This window comes from Poromitra crassiceps (genome assembly GCF_964638095.1).
Source record: "Poromitra crassiceps genome assembly, chromosome: 1".
NCBI classification, from domain to species: domain Eukaryota; kingdom Metazoa; phylum Chordata; class Actinopteri; order Beryciformes; family Melamphaidae; genus Poromitra; species Poromitra crassiceps.
The window spans coordinates 27726661-27740867 of record NC_139623.1 but is presented as its reverse complement, the minus strand read 5'-3'; the positions used below and the strand labels follow the sequence as shown (position 1 = coordinate 27740867).

At 41.6% G+C, this 14207-nt stretch overlaps 1 protein-coding gene across 1 annotated transcript; it reads right to left on the bottom strand.

Annotated features, from left to right (window-relative positions):
* Nucleotides 1–363: 363 nt before the first annotated feature.
* Nucleotides 364–13760, bottom strand: amer1 (APC membrane recruitment protein 1). Its single transcript, XM_083640368.1, has 3 exons — nucleotides 13702–13760; nucleotides 8529–8639; nucleotides 364–5195 (listed from the first exon to the last, which is right to left on the bottom strand). Exon 3 carries the CDS (start codon nucleotides 5083–5085, stop codon nucleotides 1942–1944), a length of 3144 nt encoding a protein of 1047 aa, XP_083496494.1. The 5' UTR covers nucleotides 5086–5195; nucleotides 8529–8639; nucleotides 13702–13760; the 3' UTR covers nucleotides 364–1941.
* Between the last annotated feature and the right edge of the window lie 447 nt (nucleotides 13761–14207).

Genomic DNA, 14207 nt, shown 5'->3' with positions numbered 1-14207 from the left:
CGACAGTTCACACAACTTTAACACGACATGCATATATTATACATCAAACTCTTGAGCTAATTCTGCTCTCACTCAGAATCTCAAAATATCAGCGATGTGATGTATACTTTTTGAGATATTAACGTTTATTTGGCACAACTCATACTAGTTAACTGCCACGGGGTTACGCATTTTTGGGTGGCAGTGACGTCACGCTGATTCTTCCTATAACCGGTAGTCCTACTGTGTGGCTAACATTTGACACTTTGGGAGTAATCATGTTCAAAATTCATTCTATGATGGGATGGTGTATGTGTATGGTGTAATAAAGGCTCCAAAGAGTTGGCAAATTGTGTTTTGTCATGTTTATTTCAGTGTAAGGCAGTCTTTTAATCAGACAGTAGTAACAGATCTTCCAAGGGAATCACCTAACATAACTTTGAGACACTGGAGAAGAAATAACATATTTGGGGGGGGGGGGGGGGGGGGGCAGACCAGAACAAAATATTACCAATGTGTAATGGCAGTTCTGAATACATTGTTTGATCATATAAATACAAATTCTGTGACATTTGTACATTAATACGCTATAAAACTACAAGTATATCTTCATCTGACAACCAAAGACATTACCTCTGACCAATAAAACAGGATCTCAAAATGATACAAGGTGAAAATAAGCTTAACTCTTGACATAACATTGCATTTTACAAACAAGATCAAATTACTTTTTAGTTCCACAATCCTGCTGTAATGCAGGTAAACATAAATGGAGCACATCATTTTAATTAGAATTGTATACTACACAAGTGGTCAAGCTGTCAAACTGCAACCCAAGAAAACAACTCTTTCCACAGTAAGGCCAAATGAAGCAGTGTTACTAATGAAATTAAAAGGCAGGATTCCTGTTGAAAGCTTTGATGCAAGAACTAAGAACTATCAGAGATATTTTGATGCTTACAAAAAGGCATTTGTGAAATTATGCCAGCACATTATGAATTAAACTTGATGATTCCACACTACACTAGCAGTCTAATGCAGTTCAGTTATGGAGTACTCCATGCTGAAAAGCATTGCAAAAACTTGTAGTGTGGAAGGATATTTATAGTCCACAAAACTAGATTCCATTTGTAGAATTGTATTTAATTAATAATTGCACATAATTGTGCCATATTATGAATTTAAAAAAGGTGATCACAACCATGAATTCCTGCCTGTTGGTCCCCAAACTTAAACTAGCATGAAAATAGTCCAGCAAAGAAACCGGCAAAAAAAAAAAAAAAAATCTTAGCACCATGACAGACCAACAAAAACCTTACTGGAGCAAAGAGTGGCCGTCGATAAGCAGTAAAAACTAAACGCACCCCGGCACTTAAAGCTTAAGCACAAATGTGGTTAAGAGGCAATTGGCAAAGTAAGCAAGCCCTGGCCAGCTCAGTCTGGCTGTGCTATGGAAACCGGGCTAATGAATAAATACCTAATAGAAAAAGCATGGCACTAACATCAAAATGCAAGCACTGAGGCTACATACGTGCTTTGAAAAACATTCTAGTGCAATTTAATAGCTTAATGAGATGAAATGAGCATTTTCAATGAGAATAAAAAAATACATTACTCAAATACTTTCAATAAACTGACATGAATCACGTTTGTGATCATGTCTAGCAAACTGTTACTGGGCAAATGCAGAACATCCCTTTTAACTGTCCAATATGACAGCGTCTGAGACCTATTGTACTTGATGCAGCATGATGGCACAGAAACCCAATTCAATGATTGATGAATTGCATATCACAGTGTACAACTTTTCAATCGAAGACATGCGTGGTGCAGGAAAACTTAAGTAATCATTTCATCTGATGTAACATACAAGACACTCATTATTGGCACATAAAGATATGATCTGAATGCCAAGACGTGGCATTCATCTTACACTTGAAGTGTAAGATCGAGACCATTCAATTAAGTTGCCTCTGGGAGTTTGTTGCAAGCCACAGAGCGTGCCATATCCCTGGGTCTTCTTGCCTCACTAATGAAATCCATCTCATCCTCAGAAGCACCTGTGTTCAGAAGACTTACAGTATGAGGCATTCCTTGGGTCAGAGCCACTGGTTTACTTTGACTACATTGATTATATGATTGGGAGTTAACAGGTTTATAAAAAACATCCTCATCTCCACCATCTGATGATGTTGGAATTACTGTTCTCACAAATAAATCTTCCCCCATATTTCCAGAAAAAACAATGGTGCTATGAGGTAAGCAAGAATCTGATTGCAAAGGAAGGTGACATTGTCTATTACAAAGCTCTGTATTCTGTGAAATGAAATCACGGGACACCATCTCTGAGACATCTGAGGAGAGCAGCTGCAATTTACGGTTTTGAAAATCACTGTCGGCTGAACTTGAAAATATTTTGTGTTTTACGTGGGTTTGACGGGGACTCTGTAATTTTCCATTGTCTGTCATAGGAAGGCTTGAAGCCATTTCTGATATTGTTTGCCATGATAAAGACATGATGCTGCTGCTGTCTCTGACCTCTGATGTGGACACATTCTTTTTATAATAAAGAGAGGACTCTCTTTTAGAGTCATTTTCAGATTGAGGACTGGAAACAATAGCAGCCCTGTTCCCTCTGTATCTGTCAGGCATGTTCAGCTCCTCCAGGCTTTCGGTGTCCAGGGACCTACTTCTCCTGTCTAGAGACAACGGACTAGGCATGGATGGACTGACTTTTGTAAGGCCGAGGTGCCGTGGGAGACTAGCAATTGCCCATGCGTTACTGAAGAGATTCTGCTCATACAGATCTAACATTGGATAGTCACATTCAGCAAATGCATCTTTTTGCAGGTAGCTTTCTTCAAATTCCTGATAGGGTGATGCAATGTCCTCCTCCATTTCCATGTGAATTTGCTCATCATATTCACCCTCATTATGCATATCCACTACATCAAAGGTGACAATTGTAGGTAAGGCCTGCATATTCTCAGCAAAAGAAGAATTAGTCTCTAAACCATCCACATTGTTGTGCGAGTTACTCAGCATCTGAGTGTGTTTTGTGTAGTCCACAAGTGCTTGTGAGAAGCTAACTGTTTGCCCATCATCCAAATCATTAGAAATTGTAGAACAAGATTTGATATTCCTGTATGGTAGGGCTACAGGTTTGTTTTCCTCAAGGTGTTGCTCTTCCGGCTCACAAAATGTTTCAGAAGAAAAACTGTCAAAATCTGGGTCTGACGTACTTCCAAATGATATGTTGCCATGACTTTGCTCACAGTCAGCGTTTATGGATTTTGTTCTTTTTTCCATGGAGGCAAGCATATTTCCCCTTTCCTCAAATACCTCCAGCTTCATATTATTCTTATTAACTGACACTTGGGGTTTTGAATTCAAATTGCTGCTTTCATGCAAGCCTTTAGCACGTAGACCTATTGTAAACGCTGCTAACTCTTTGGATTTATTGCACATGCTTGGCATTTCTGTAGAGAGAAAATCTTGAACTTGATATAGTTTGGCACCAATTTGCAATCGATTAATTTCTGGAACAAAAGCAGAATTTGTCACTGACTCACTTAAATAGTCACATTGTTCAGAATTGGGCAGCTTTGATTGGTTTTCATAATGTGGACTGATAAGACTCTCGTCAGGTGCAAAAAGTTCATACAGGGCATCGCCACTGTAACTATCTCTTGGTAGTCTGTCTGTCCTTATTCTGTCAATCTTTTCCTGTCCATCTAACCCTGGGGTCGTTGAATCATAGTAGCCCTCATCACTATTTGGAACAGACTCTTGATGCTCACTTTGAGGAGTCAGCACATCAGCAATCGAAGCAGAAGTGTCTGTGGAGCCGACTTGCTGTGCACCGTTACTGTTCAATAAGTCCATATGGTGAGAACTTGACAGATCAGCTGTGTGCTCTGTGTCGCAAGTACAGCAAATGTCCTCTCCAGCTTTATTTCCCCAGAAATCATGGAGACCATCCCCATCAAAATCATCAGGTGAAGCCATTTCTTCACCCCCACCCTGATACGTAAGATAGCAAGAAGTCCTTTTTCCTGCATTTCTATTCCGTTCTCCGGAGACCGTACTCTCTGGGATACTGTCGTCATCTTGATCTGCAATGATGTCCCCACAGCCAGTGAGTGAGTCAAAGCTCTTCAAAGATGCAACATCTCCAAAAATCAGGCTGAGCTGATCTGACAAGCCAATAGGTATTTCGCTCTTTATTACAGGCTCGGGCATCATCTGAAGTTTGAGACAAGACTCGCTGTGGGCTCTGGAGGTCTCTTCATGTTCACTAGAAACCACTGCCACAGTTTTCATTCCCTCCATTTGATCATCAAGCATCTGATCAAGGGACTTTGGGCTTCCGTGCTTCACGGCACTGTTCTCCAGCACCATTGCACCAACATCAATACATTCAGGAGAAACAGAGATATCACATGTGACATTTGCCAAATCAGGCACGTCAGGTTCAGATAAACTGCCCAGGCACTCTGCGACATATTGGTTAGCGTTGTCCTGGACAACAGGCACCTCTTTCTTAGAGAGAGGAAAGGACATTGGAATCATTTCATTTTTTTCTAACCCAACATTTCTGTGGTTTCTATGATGCTTAATGCTGTGAAATAGACTCCTCAAACCCTTTCTTTGGCGGGGGAGGGATGAAGATTTCTGATCAGGAATGGGATGACTACATTCACTGTGACAGCTATCGTAGTGCCTTATTGCAGTGTCTTTCTGGCCGTGACACTCAAGATTTCCAGCTGAAGCATACTCACTTCCAAGATTGTCATCATGACTAGCCTTACTAATTCCATCATGTGTTTTGCTTTTGCTGATTCCTTTTTTGGAAGACCACTTGTTCTGATTTTTACTCCTTCCTCCAAAAAAAGTAGGCAAAATACAAATACTTTTACGAACTCCAAAAAACCTAAGGGCGGTCCTGCGAAATCTCCCTGATGTCTGGGGTTTCACTGCAGCATTTGCCATGTCCGACTGTAGCTCTTCAGCAGTATTGTCAGGGCCACATATGGACACATGTTCACTGACTGAAGCTGAGTGCTTCCTGTCACTTGTCAAGTCCTCCACCTTGCGAGAAGCCATGGCTACCACACCTAGAAAAGGATGACCCCAACAGAAGGCATGATAGTTGAATATTCACGATCAGCTGATGAGATGACTGCAGGGAAGTGTTCCTCCATCTGCTATGAGGCCTATATTGAGAAAGTTAAGACAAACATCAATTGCATTTTAACACCAGCCATGTACTAGTACATTTCAGTTGTTTCTCATGTCTACGAACCACTTTGGCAGATAACCAGTCCATCATATAGTTGCATCATGACAAACAGGTGAGAATACAGTTGACTAAGTGTGCAAGAAGATCTGCCTCTGCAAAATGTCCTCAATGTGTGCACTCCCCATGTACAGACATGGGAAGTCCATGTTTGTACATTCTGCTCTCCACTCTGCAACCACATGTGCTCGTCACAAATTTCAGGCGCGCCTCTCCTGGGAGGCGCGAGACATCACGGGGAAAAATCAGAGACTTGGCCATGCAGGCTGCACAATTGCTGCGAAGCCTCCACTGCGTGAATCAGCCAGGGGCGGAACGCATGCAGTCTGGCGAGAATGGTCCAGCTCCAGCCGGAACCAGTACAGAACACGCCCCCCAAGTATGGGCGTGCTCTGTACTTAGGGGGGCGTGTTTTGTAGGGCGTGCTCTGTACTGGCTCCAGCCGGAGCCGAATAATATTGAGTCTGGCTGCCTGAGGTGAGCTCATGCTGTCAGAGGAGAAACCAGCGAGAAGGAAATCACGATTTTTTAACATGTGTGTTTCACAAATCTGATCGCGGCAGTTATTTGTATGTACATCAAACACTATGTGCTCATGTTTTTGTATTTGTTGGGAAGTTATTTCTGACAAATTTTACGAGACTGCACGGGGCGGGTATGCCGCTACTTATAATAAAGATGTGTTAAAAAACGATTAAAAGCCTTCAGAGTGGATAAAGGTGTTTAAAATGTTTAAAAAGAAGATATTTGAAAAAAGAAGGATAAAGATGTTTTAAAATCTTAAATAATATAGGATAAAGATGGTTACAACATTTTTGAAAATCGCTATGCCAGAGTGGACCATAGAACAATAATGGTAATAATAATTGGAGGGGGGGAGGGGAGGCGCAGCTGTAAATGTTCTCTGAGGGGAGGCCCACTCTCCCACACTTTGAAAACGCCTGCTTTAAGGTGCACATGGTAAGTATTGACAGGATAAAACTCCAAACGCAGCATTTTGTGGAATAGTAGTATAGAGGCTACTTAGTATAATAAACTAATATATTCAGAGGTTCCATTCTTTTTGGCAAAATAACTATGCTAAGTAGCGATGTCACGATCTCGATTCAGATCGAGAAATCGATCGAAATGAGCGTTCGATTTCACTCATCAAACTGAAAGGCAGGATTGCGATTCTCCCAGACCAGTATTATTTCCCCCTCTCCACCCCACTTGCACGCGCCTGAAGTAAAAACAAACACACCCTTTCAATGATTAGACCGCGGAGGGAGGCGGGGCGTCACAGCAGCTGCCTGCCTCGGCTGCCTGCCTGAGCACAGTCCATGAGCTGAAAACAGCGGGAGGCTGTTCATAAGTTTGTCGTTCTATTCGCAATGCGAGACAAATATTCGTCCTCTGCTGTATGCACATTACAACATGAGTAGGTCGGTGATAGGCAGCAGGGCTGACCGCAGCAGCGGTAAGGTGGACTTCACCTTGTGGGCGCTGCGTTGTTCCCCAGGGGAAAGGCAGCAGAGAGGGGCCAGTAAGTGGAGCGAGCGAGCAGCATCCCTCCAGCTGCCTCTATGCTCAGCCGCCGCTCCTCTGTCTCTTTCTCCCTCCCAAAGACAGACAGACACACGGGTCAAACAGCTCGCAAAAGGCTTTTGACTGATGCGAAAAACGCAAAAAACCGAACCCGTCCCGAAAACTTTTAGGCAGTGTCTATTCGTACCAGGGTGTAAATATCTTCTGCCGTGTTGTGGGGCTATTCGTACCCCATATCTACAAGCACAGCACAGAGGCGGAGGCTCGGAGCTGCCTGCAACGAGTGCGAGGCAGGGCAGTAGGCTACAGCCTACTACGGTATCACACACTACATCCATGTATCTGTAGTTCATCTTTTAATTAAATGACCTTTATTTTGCGAGACAAAGGTACAGCCAATACGCACTCTCTCTCTCAACGTTACACGCTACTAACGCTACATTTTTCGAGATTTAGGTTTGAATTAAATAAATTGCGTTTTGTTCTTTAAACTGTGCCGACTCCACTCTCCTCCGCTCCGTTCCTCTCTCTTGTCACCAAGGCTCTGACAAACGCTCACTACCTGCTTTGCTTTTGAGATCTGCTTTTCTGTCCCTCTCTCCTCCCCTCTCCCTCTTTACAATGACGACGGCCGTATTGCCGAAATTGCCAGACTCCGAGCCCGGTGTACATGTTAACGATGACTGGCAGAAGTGAGGTCATTATTTTTTTAACGTGCTCAATTCCGGACTTGGTGTGTAGAGTGTCCACTGTTTGTTTACTTTGTTGTCCAATCAGTTATATCTTTTGTTGATTGTCCTGAAATGCTTTGCCAATTTTGTTACATAGCCTACATGCCAGCGAATTATTTATAATAATTTATTTGGTATTGACAGAATGGCAGTGTGAGTTATTTTCATACAGAGTTATAATATGGAGATCATGGATGGATTGATTATTGCACTTTAAATGAATAATTTAAGTTTGACCATATATATGGCCTTAATGTGGTAAATAGTAAATGACAGTTTAGCAGGGCATAAAACCAATGATATGTTGCTGTAAATCAAGACTTGAAGCTAACAAAGGCATAGCCGTCAGCGCTGTGAAAAAATATATATACATATATTATGTAGAATATAGAATCGAATATCGAATCGAATCGTGACCTTAAAATCGAAAGTCAAATCGAATCGTGGATTTGGAGAATGGTGACAGCCCTAACGCTAAGTGGTCTTTTTTTTATTCACTGGCCCATAAGAACTGCAAGACAGCTCCTGCTACATTAGCATAGATATTTGAGTATGGCACAGTAAAATAGCAGTGTTGTCTGTAGAGTGAGACTGTTAATTGCCCCTAAAAAATGTGTCGACTATGAATTGAATGAAATTAGTCAAATTAAATTGGAGTATTAACCATAAAATGTGGATAATGACAATCATGTTTCATACAGACACGTGATTAACAGATATAGCCTAGATTTTACCCGGATAGGTAGGTATCGTTGTTATGGCAGCTTGCAAACCAATTATAAGCAGTTAACAGCCAGCTGTATATATTAGAAATTATGAAGACATGATATTGTCATAATTTCTGGTTAAACTATGCAACAAAAGCACAAATGTTATCAATCAATGATGCAATTCTTTTTCATAAATTCACAGAGTAAAATCATCATATCAAATTAATGTAGTTCTAACAACTGAAACAAACCCTAAAAACACAAATCGTTCAGCACTATTACCTTGTCTCCAATGGCCAGGGTGTAGGCTGTCTGGCTCAAAGCCAGTGTCTCCAAGGTCTTTAGGACCCAGGCTGGACTACTAACCAGCCAGCAGGCCTGGTCCAGTAGTACCTGTGAAAAACACAGGGTGCACTTTGAGTAATGTTACAGTTTCTCCTCTATAAGTAACTTCAGTCTTTTACACCTACTGTAAGACTGAACAGTTGCTTTTAGATTAGATTTTAGAAGTTGCTTTTAGATTAACATATATATATATATATATAAATATATATATATATATATAAGGGATGTTAATGATTAACCAGTAGTCGGTTAACTGCCATTAAGAATGTAGCCGATTTAAATTAATTAACCGTTTTGAACAACAACATTGTTACTTTGTATCATCAATTCAGTCTTCATAGCTCACAGTGTGTTAATTATACCAGTCTAGCAGAGGGCGTACCTCAACCAGCTAGCACAACAGAAGGAGTGGTCACGTGAGAAGGTCGTCACGCATGTCATGCATGCATGAGGAAGTAGGAAGTGAATTGAGCAAACCCAGCAAACCCCATTAAACAAAACAGATGCTAAAATTAGTGGCAAGCTCGCGCTAGCAACAGCATGGAATGATTACACTCTAAAAGTACATCTGTAAATATTGCGACGCCGTTCTCAAAATTCAACTCCAGGGGCAATTTATGATTCCCCGACGAGCATCGCTGAACGTCACGTTACGTTCCATTATCGCTCGACGCTGATTTTGGACGCTGTCACTCATAAAAGTTATAGCTAAATATTAAATACTAGGCGATTGGAGCAGGCATCGTGCATGCAGAGGCAATAACACAGAAGCCTTGCTTTATGGTGGAAAAGGAGATGCTGCTAAGCGTGGTGGACAGTAGGGATGGGCATTTCTAGCAAAAACACTATTCGAAATTCGCTGGCCAAAGTCGACTTTTAATCGAAATTCGAAAATAAAAATAAAAATGTAAAAATAAAAAAAACGTAAAAAAAATTAAAAATAATAATAATTGTGAGTGAAATGTTGCATTGTCTCCCCTGATTCTAAGTCTAAGGCTTTATTAATTAATAGAAAAAGCTTCTGCTGTGGATTTTTAGCTCAAACAAGCATTGCACCACTGAAGTAAAGAACATGTCAATTGACATTTTCGAAAATAAAAAACAGTTTTGACAATCATGAGTGGTTCATTAAATATTTAGTAGGCTCAGGTCTGAGTGCCAAAGGGGTGCCAAAGTCACCCCCTCTCCCTCTTCATGGGATTTCATCCGCCATTCATTTTTCCATAAACCTTGCTTAAAATGCTTATAAAAATTGTTTTACTTGCTCAAACCAAGCGATTCGACTATACTTAGAATCAGGGGAGACAATGCAACATTTCACTCACAAAAAAAAAAAAAAAAAAAACTTTTTTTCCCCCGAATTTCGACTTTCAATAATAAAAGTCGACCTTGATAATAACAACGATTATTCGAAAATTCGATGCCCATCCCTAGTGGACAGCGAGGGATTTCATGAAGTTCATTGAACCAGGCTATCATGTCCCCCTTTGTTGAAATGACTGTATTAAGGACAGGCGGCTGTTCAAATGAGGCGAGCCTTATTGTTTTTAGGCTAATTATTGTTTTATTATTATTTTCGTTTGAGATTCATGCCATGAATGTCACATAAATAATATGCAGCTATTGTGTGACTGTGAGGTTAAATAGAACTTGAACTGATTGAAAGGCGAAACGTGATTTTTTTCCTGTTAACAATAACCGATTAACTGATTGTTACGGTGCGAACTAACGGTTAAAGAAACACTCTGCCCATTTTCAACCAGCTTTGTATCATTAGAACATCAGTAGTATATCAGAAAACTGTAAACTGTTTTGAAGTCTGTCATTTAATTTGACAGTTATTGAGTGTTAAAGTGTGGACCAGTGACATCACTGGTCCACACTAACTCAAATTAATAACTCATTAACTCAAATCAACTCTCAATAACTGTCAAACTAGATGAATGATGAATAGTTTGACAGTTATTTAGAGTTGATTTGAGTTAATGAGTTATTAATTTGAGTTAGTGTGGACCAGTGATGTCACTGGTCCACACTTTAACACGTTCACTGCCGTTGACGAGATATCTCGTCAAAAAAAATCCAACGGTTGACTGCCGTCGACGAGTTATCTCGTCAAAAAAAAAACGGTGGGACGTGGATCAAACCCTTTTACATCTCCTATAAAAATATGGGAGCCACCGAACGTGTACAACCCATTCCACCGACCCACTAAGTGGCGACAGTGCTCTCCAGACTAGAGAAAGCCGAGCCAAAACTGCAGGGAAAAGCGTGAGGAAACCATTCTCATACTGTAGAATGGTTTGGCGAAAACGCTTTCGCGCTGGCGCACAACGGTGGCGCACAACGGTGGGGGGTTCCAAAAATAGACTGGGTGCAACACACTTTGAAACACGCAGCATAAAGCGAATCGCACAAAGCTTCATCCCAGCTCTCAACCGAAACCCCAAGAAACGAACGAGCCCCATCCAGGCTCGCCCGACGAGGGGCCGCCAGGCAGCAGAAACTCGCTTGTGACACACCCGCTGAGCCACGGAGAAACACACACGGAGGGGAGGAGTTTGCAGGAGAGGGGGGTGGGGGGGGTGCTGTTATATTGGACTAAACTATTACGGTAGTTTAGTCTCTCTCTCTCTCTCTCTCTTAGCTTATGCTTACTGTGGAATAAGTGTACGCACGCACGCACACACGCACGCACACACACACACACACACACGGGCACCCATAATCACAGGCACGTGAGGTGGTTCTAAAAATCCATTTAGAAACCATGCTGTATTCAACTGCTAATGCCTACATAACTACTAACTCTACAAACTAACTCTTTTAGACAGAGAAAGCACACATTCTATTAGTTATTTTGAGATATTTTGTGTTCACAAAGTCCTAGCAGAAAATAATCCTCGGCTCTTGAAAGATGAGCCAGAATCCTCAAAAAAAACCTTGGCAGAAGCTACCTACAGTAAAAAAAAAAACTGTTGGCAGTGAATGTGTTAACACTCAATAACTGTCAAATTAAATGACAGACTTCAAAACCGTTTACAGTTTTCTGATATACTACTGATGTTCTAATGATACACAGCTGGTTGAAAATGGGCGGAGTGTTCCTTTAAGGAAAATGCATGAAATTCCCATCCATTATATATATATATATATATAATATAAAAGGGAGTAAGTGGGTTCTGTCTGTTTCTGTCTGCGATTTTTGTCCCACGTTGTGAGATCTGTGACGATTTTGGTCAATAATGATGTCACTGATGATGTCACAATGTATATGATATCATCAGTGATGTCACTCGAGCACTCGATGTCATCAGTGATGGTCACTCCACTCGAGCAATTGTGATGTCAGTGTCTATGACTTCAATGTGCGGAATCTCATTTTCTCTCACTACTGAATACTGATCACTCACTGAGATCGTCAGTGATGTGAAGTTGAGCATTTGTGCGCTGAGTGATGTCACTCGAGCACAGTCGTCACTCCATGATGTGATCAGTGATGGTCACTCGAGCAATTGTGATGTCATCATTGAGTGATGTCATTAGTGATACAAAGTTGAGCAAATGTGCACTGTGAGCCCACGCAGTGGGGGAGCTGCAGGGCGGGCGAGGCCGCGCAAGAACTAAACAACTAAAAAGTTGTATAGTACATAAAACAAAACGTTTATGCAATATGGCATCGTCGCCTGACTATTATTATTATTTTTGTATTCTTGTATTCTCCTGTTTCCGGTCTAGGGCGGGTCCAGGAGAGCCTGGCGACTAGTCTGGGCACCTTTCACCCCGCTTTTTGTCATGGGGGCGTAAACCAAGGAACCGGAAATAAGTGCGCCAAAAAACGTCTTTGTTGCCGTTAGCTTGACGCGGCGAGGTTACGTTAGCTACTACTAGAGAACACCACCACAAGTTGTATAGTAGCGTTAGCACATTTCTAGTAACTGCCGAGGAAGGTTTCTGGAGAGCCAAAGACAATGGAGTACTCGCCATGTGAAATCTTATGATCAATGTCCATGTCTTTGCCAGCACAGGCAGCAGAGATGCTTCAACTGTTGTACTTGATCCTCCCTTCTCGATAACAGCGGACAGACAACTAGCGTTATAACTATTCCATCAACTGGCCATTTGTTTGAAAAGTAAAGCTTCTGTATTGGCTTAAAATATGTGAGATTGGGAATCCGCAATGTTTCTACAAGAACTTCTTCAAAAACTCCATCTTTTGTTTTGTTGTTTGCCGTTTTATTTTCTGATTCGTTGTGTCTAATTGTCAAATTAACGAGCTATTTCCGCTGTTACTTCCTGTCTAGGGCGGGCTCTAGGCCGGAATCAGACAGGGTGACAAAATCACTTGTGAACGGAGGCCAGGCTCTTTCTCGCCGAGAAGAGCCTGGTGACGCGATGTCGGTGTTTGTTGTAGATTGTTTGATTGGTGTTCCATTGGCTTTAGACAAGATCATCCATCCCGCCAATAAAACAAGCTATGGATAAGGGATTGTTATAACGTTACATACGCCGCCAAAATCTGAGTTTAAATGTGGGGCCAGACTAAAGTTACAAAAGCTTGACTTCAAACAACTCGCAAAGTAACCGGAGTGCTATTGTTCCCAAGCAACACCAACTACACTCAACATTAGCGCCTCCAACGATGTTCGCTAGCTAAGCTCACTCAAAGTAACTAAACAAACTTACCAAGCGCAGCCCAAATCTAGCAGCATGGGACGGGTGTTGATTTCCCAGCCTGGAGGCGAAGTTAACGTTACCTAACGTTGAGGTTTCTGCTAACGTTAGCTTTTAGCTTTAATTAAACGACAGCGTTAACTTACTGCAGTAGGTTAGCGGTCGACTCGGCCCCGGGTTGCTTTAGCCTGATACTGCTTGTTGCTAGGCTAGCTAATGTTAGTTAGCTAACGCTAGCTAGCTAGACTGCTTGCTTACACCAGTATGAGTACTACAGTTAATGTGGCTTGTACTTGTAGCAACGTAGTGTGACTTTGTCAGGTGGTAGCACCAAGGTAGGTTAACGTTAAAGCATATCGCAGGCAGCAAAACGCTACTGCAGCGATCCACTGACTGTTTTAGCCATTTCTCTGATTATGCTCACAAAAACACCTACCAAGCGTTTAACGGCTGCTCCGCTGATGAATTCCTCGACTGGCCCTTCTCAGTTCTCAGGTACACAGTCTCGGCGCATTCTAGTGACGTATTTGTATGCGTGTGTGCGTGTGTGTGTGTGTGTGTGTGCGTGCGTGCGTGCGTGCGTGCGTGCGTGTGTGTGTGTGCAGAGATGGGCAGTATTTTAAATACGTATTTAAAATACATTTATGTATTTTGTCATTTGTATTTGGCTGGACCGAGAAAAATAAGATGTAATTTGTATCAAGATACTTTCAGACCTTGTATTTTGTGTATTTTAAATACATAAAATACTTTTTTCTTTAATTTTATGTCATTTTATTCTCAAATTGACACATTCTTACCATTGACACAGGTTTGAATTTTTTTTTGACATGTCACTTCTACTCCACCTCTGATTGGCTTACCCTCAGAACAAACTCAACCACAAATCAGAGGCAGAGTGGTCTTGAGTTCACATCAGACTTCACAGACTTCACATCACTT

Bases quoted from the DNA above. Each gene is read 5' to 3' on its own strand.
- amer1 (XM_083640368.1), bottom strand. From the start codon at position 5,085: ATGGCTTCTCGCAAGGTGGAGGACTTGACAAGTGACAGGAAGCACTCA.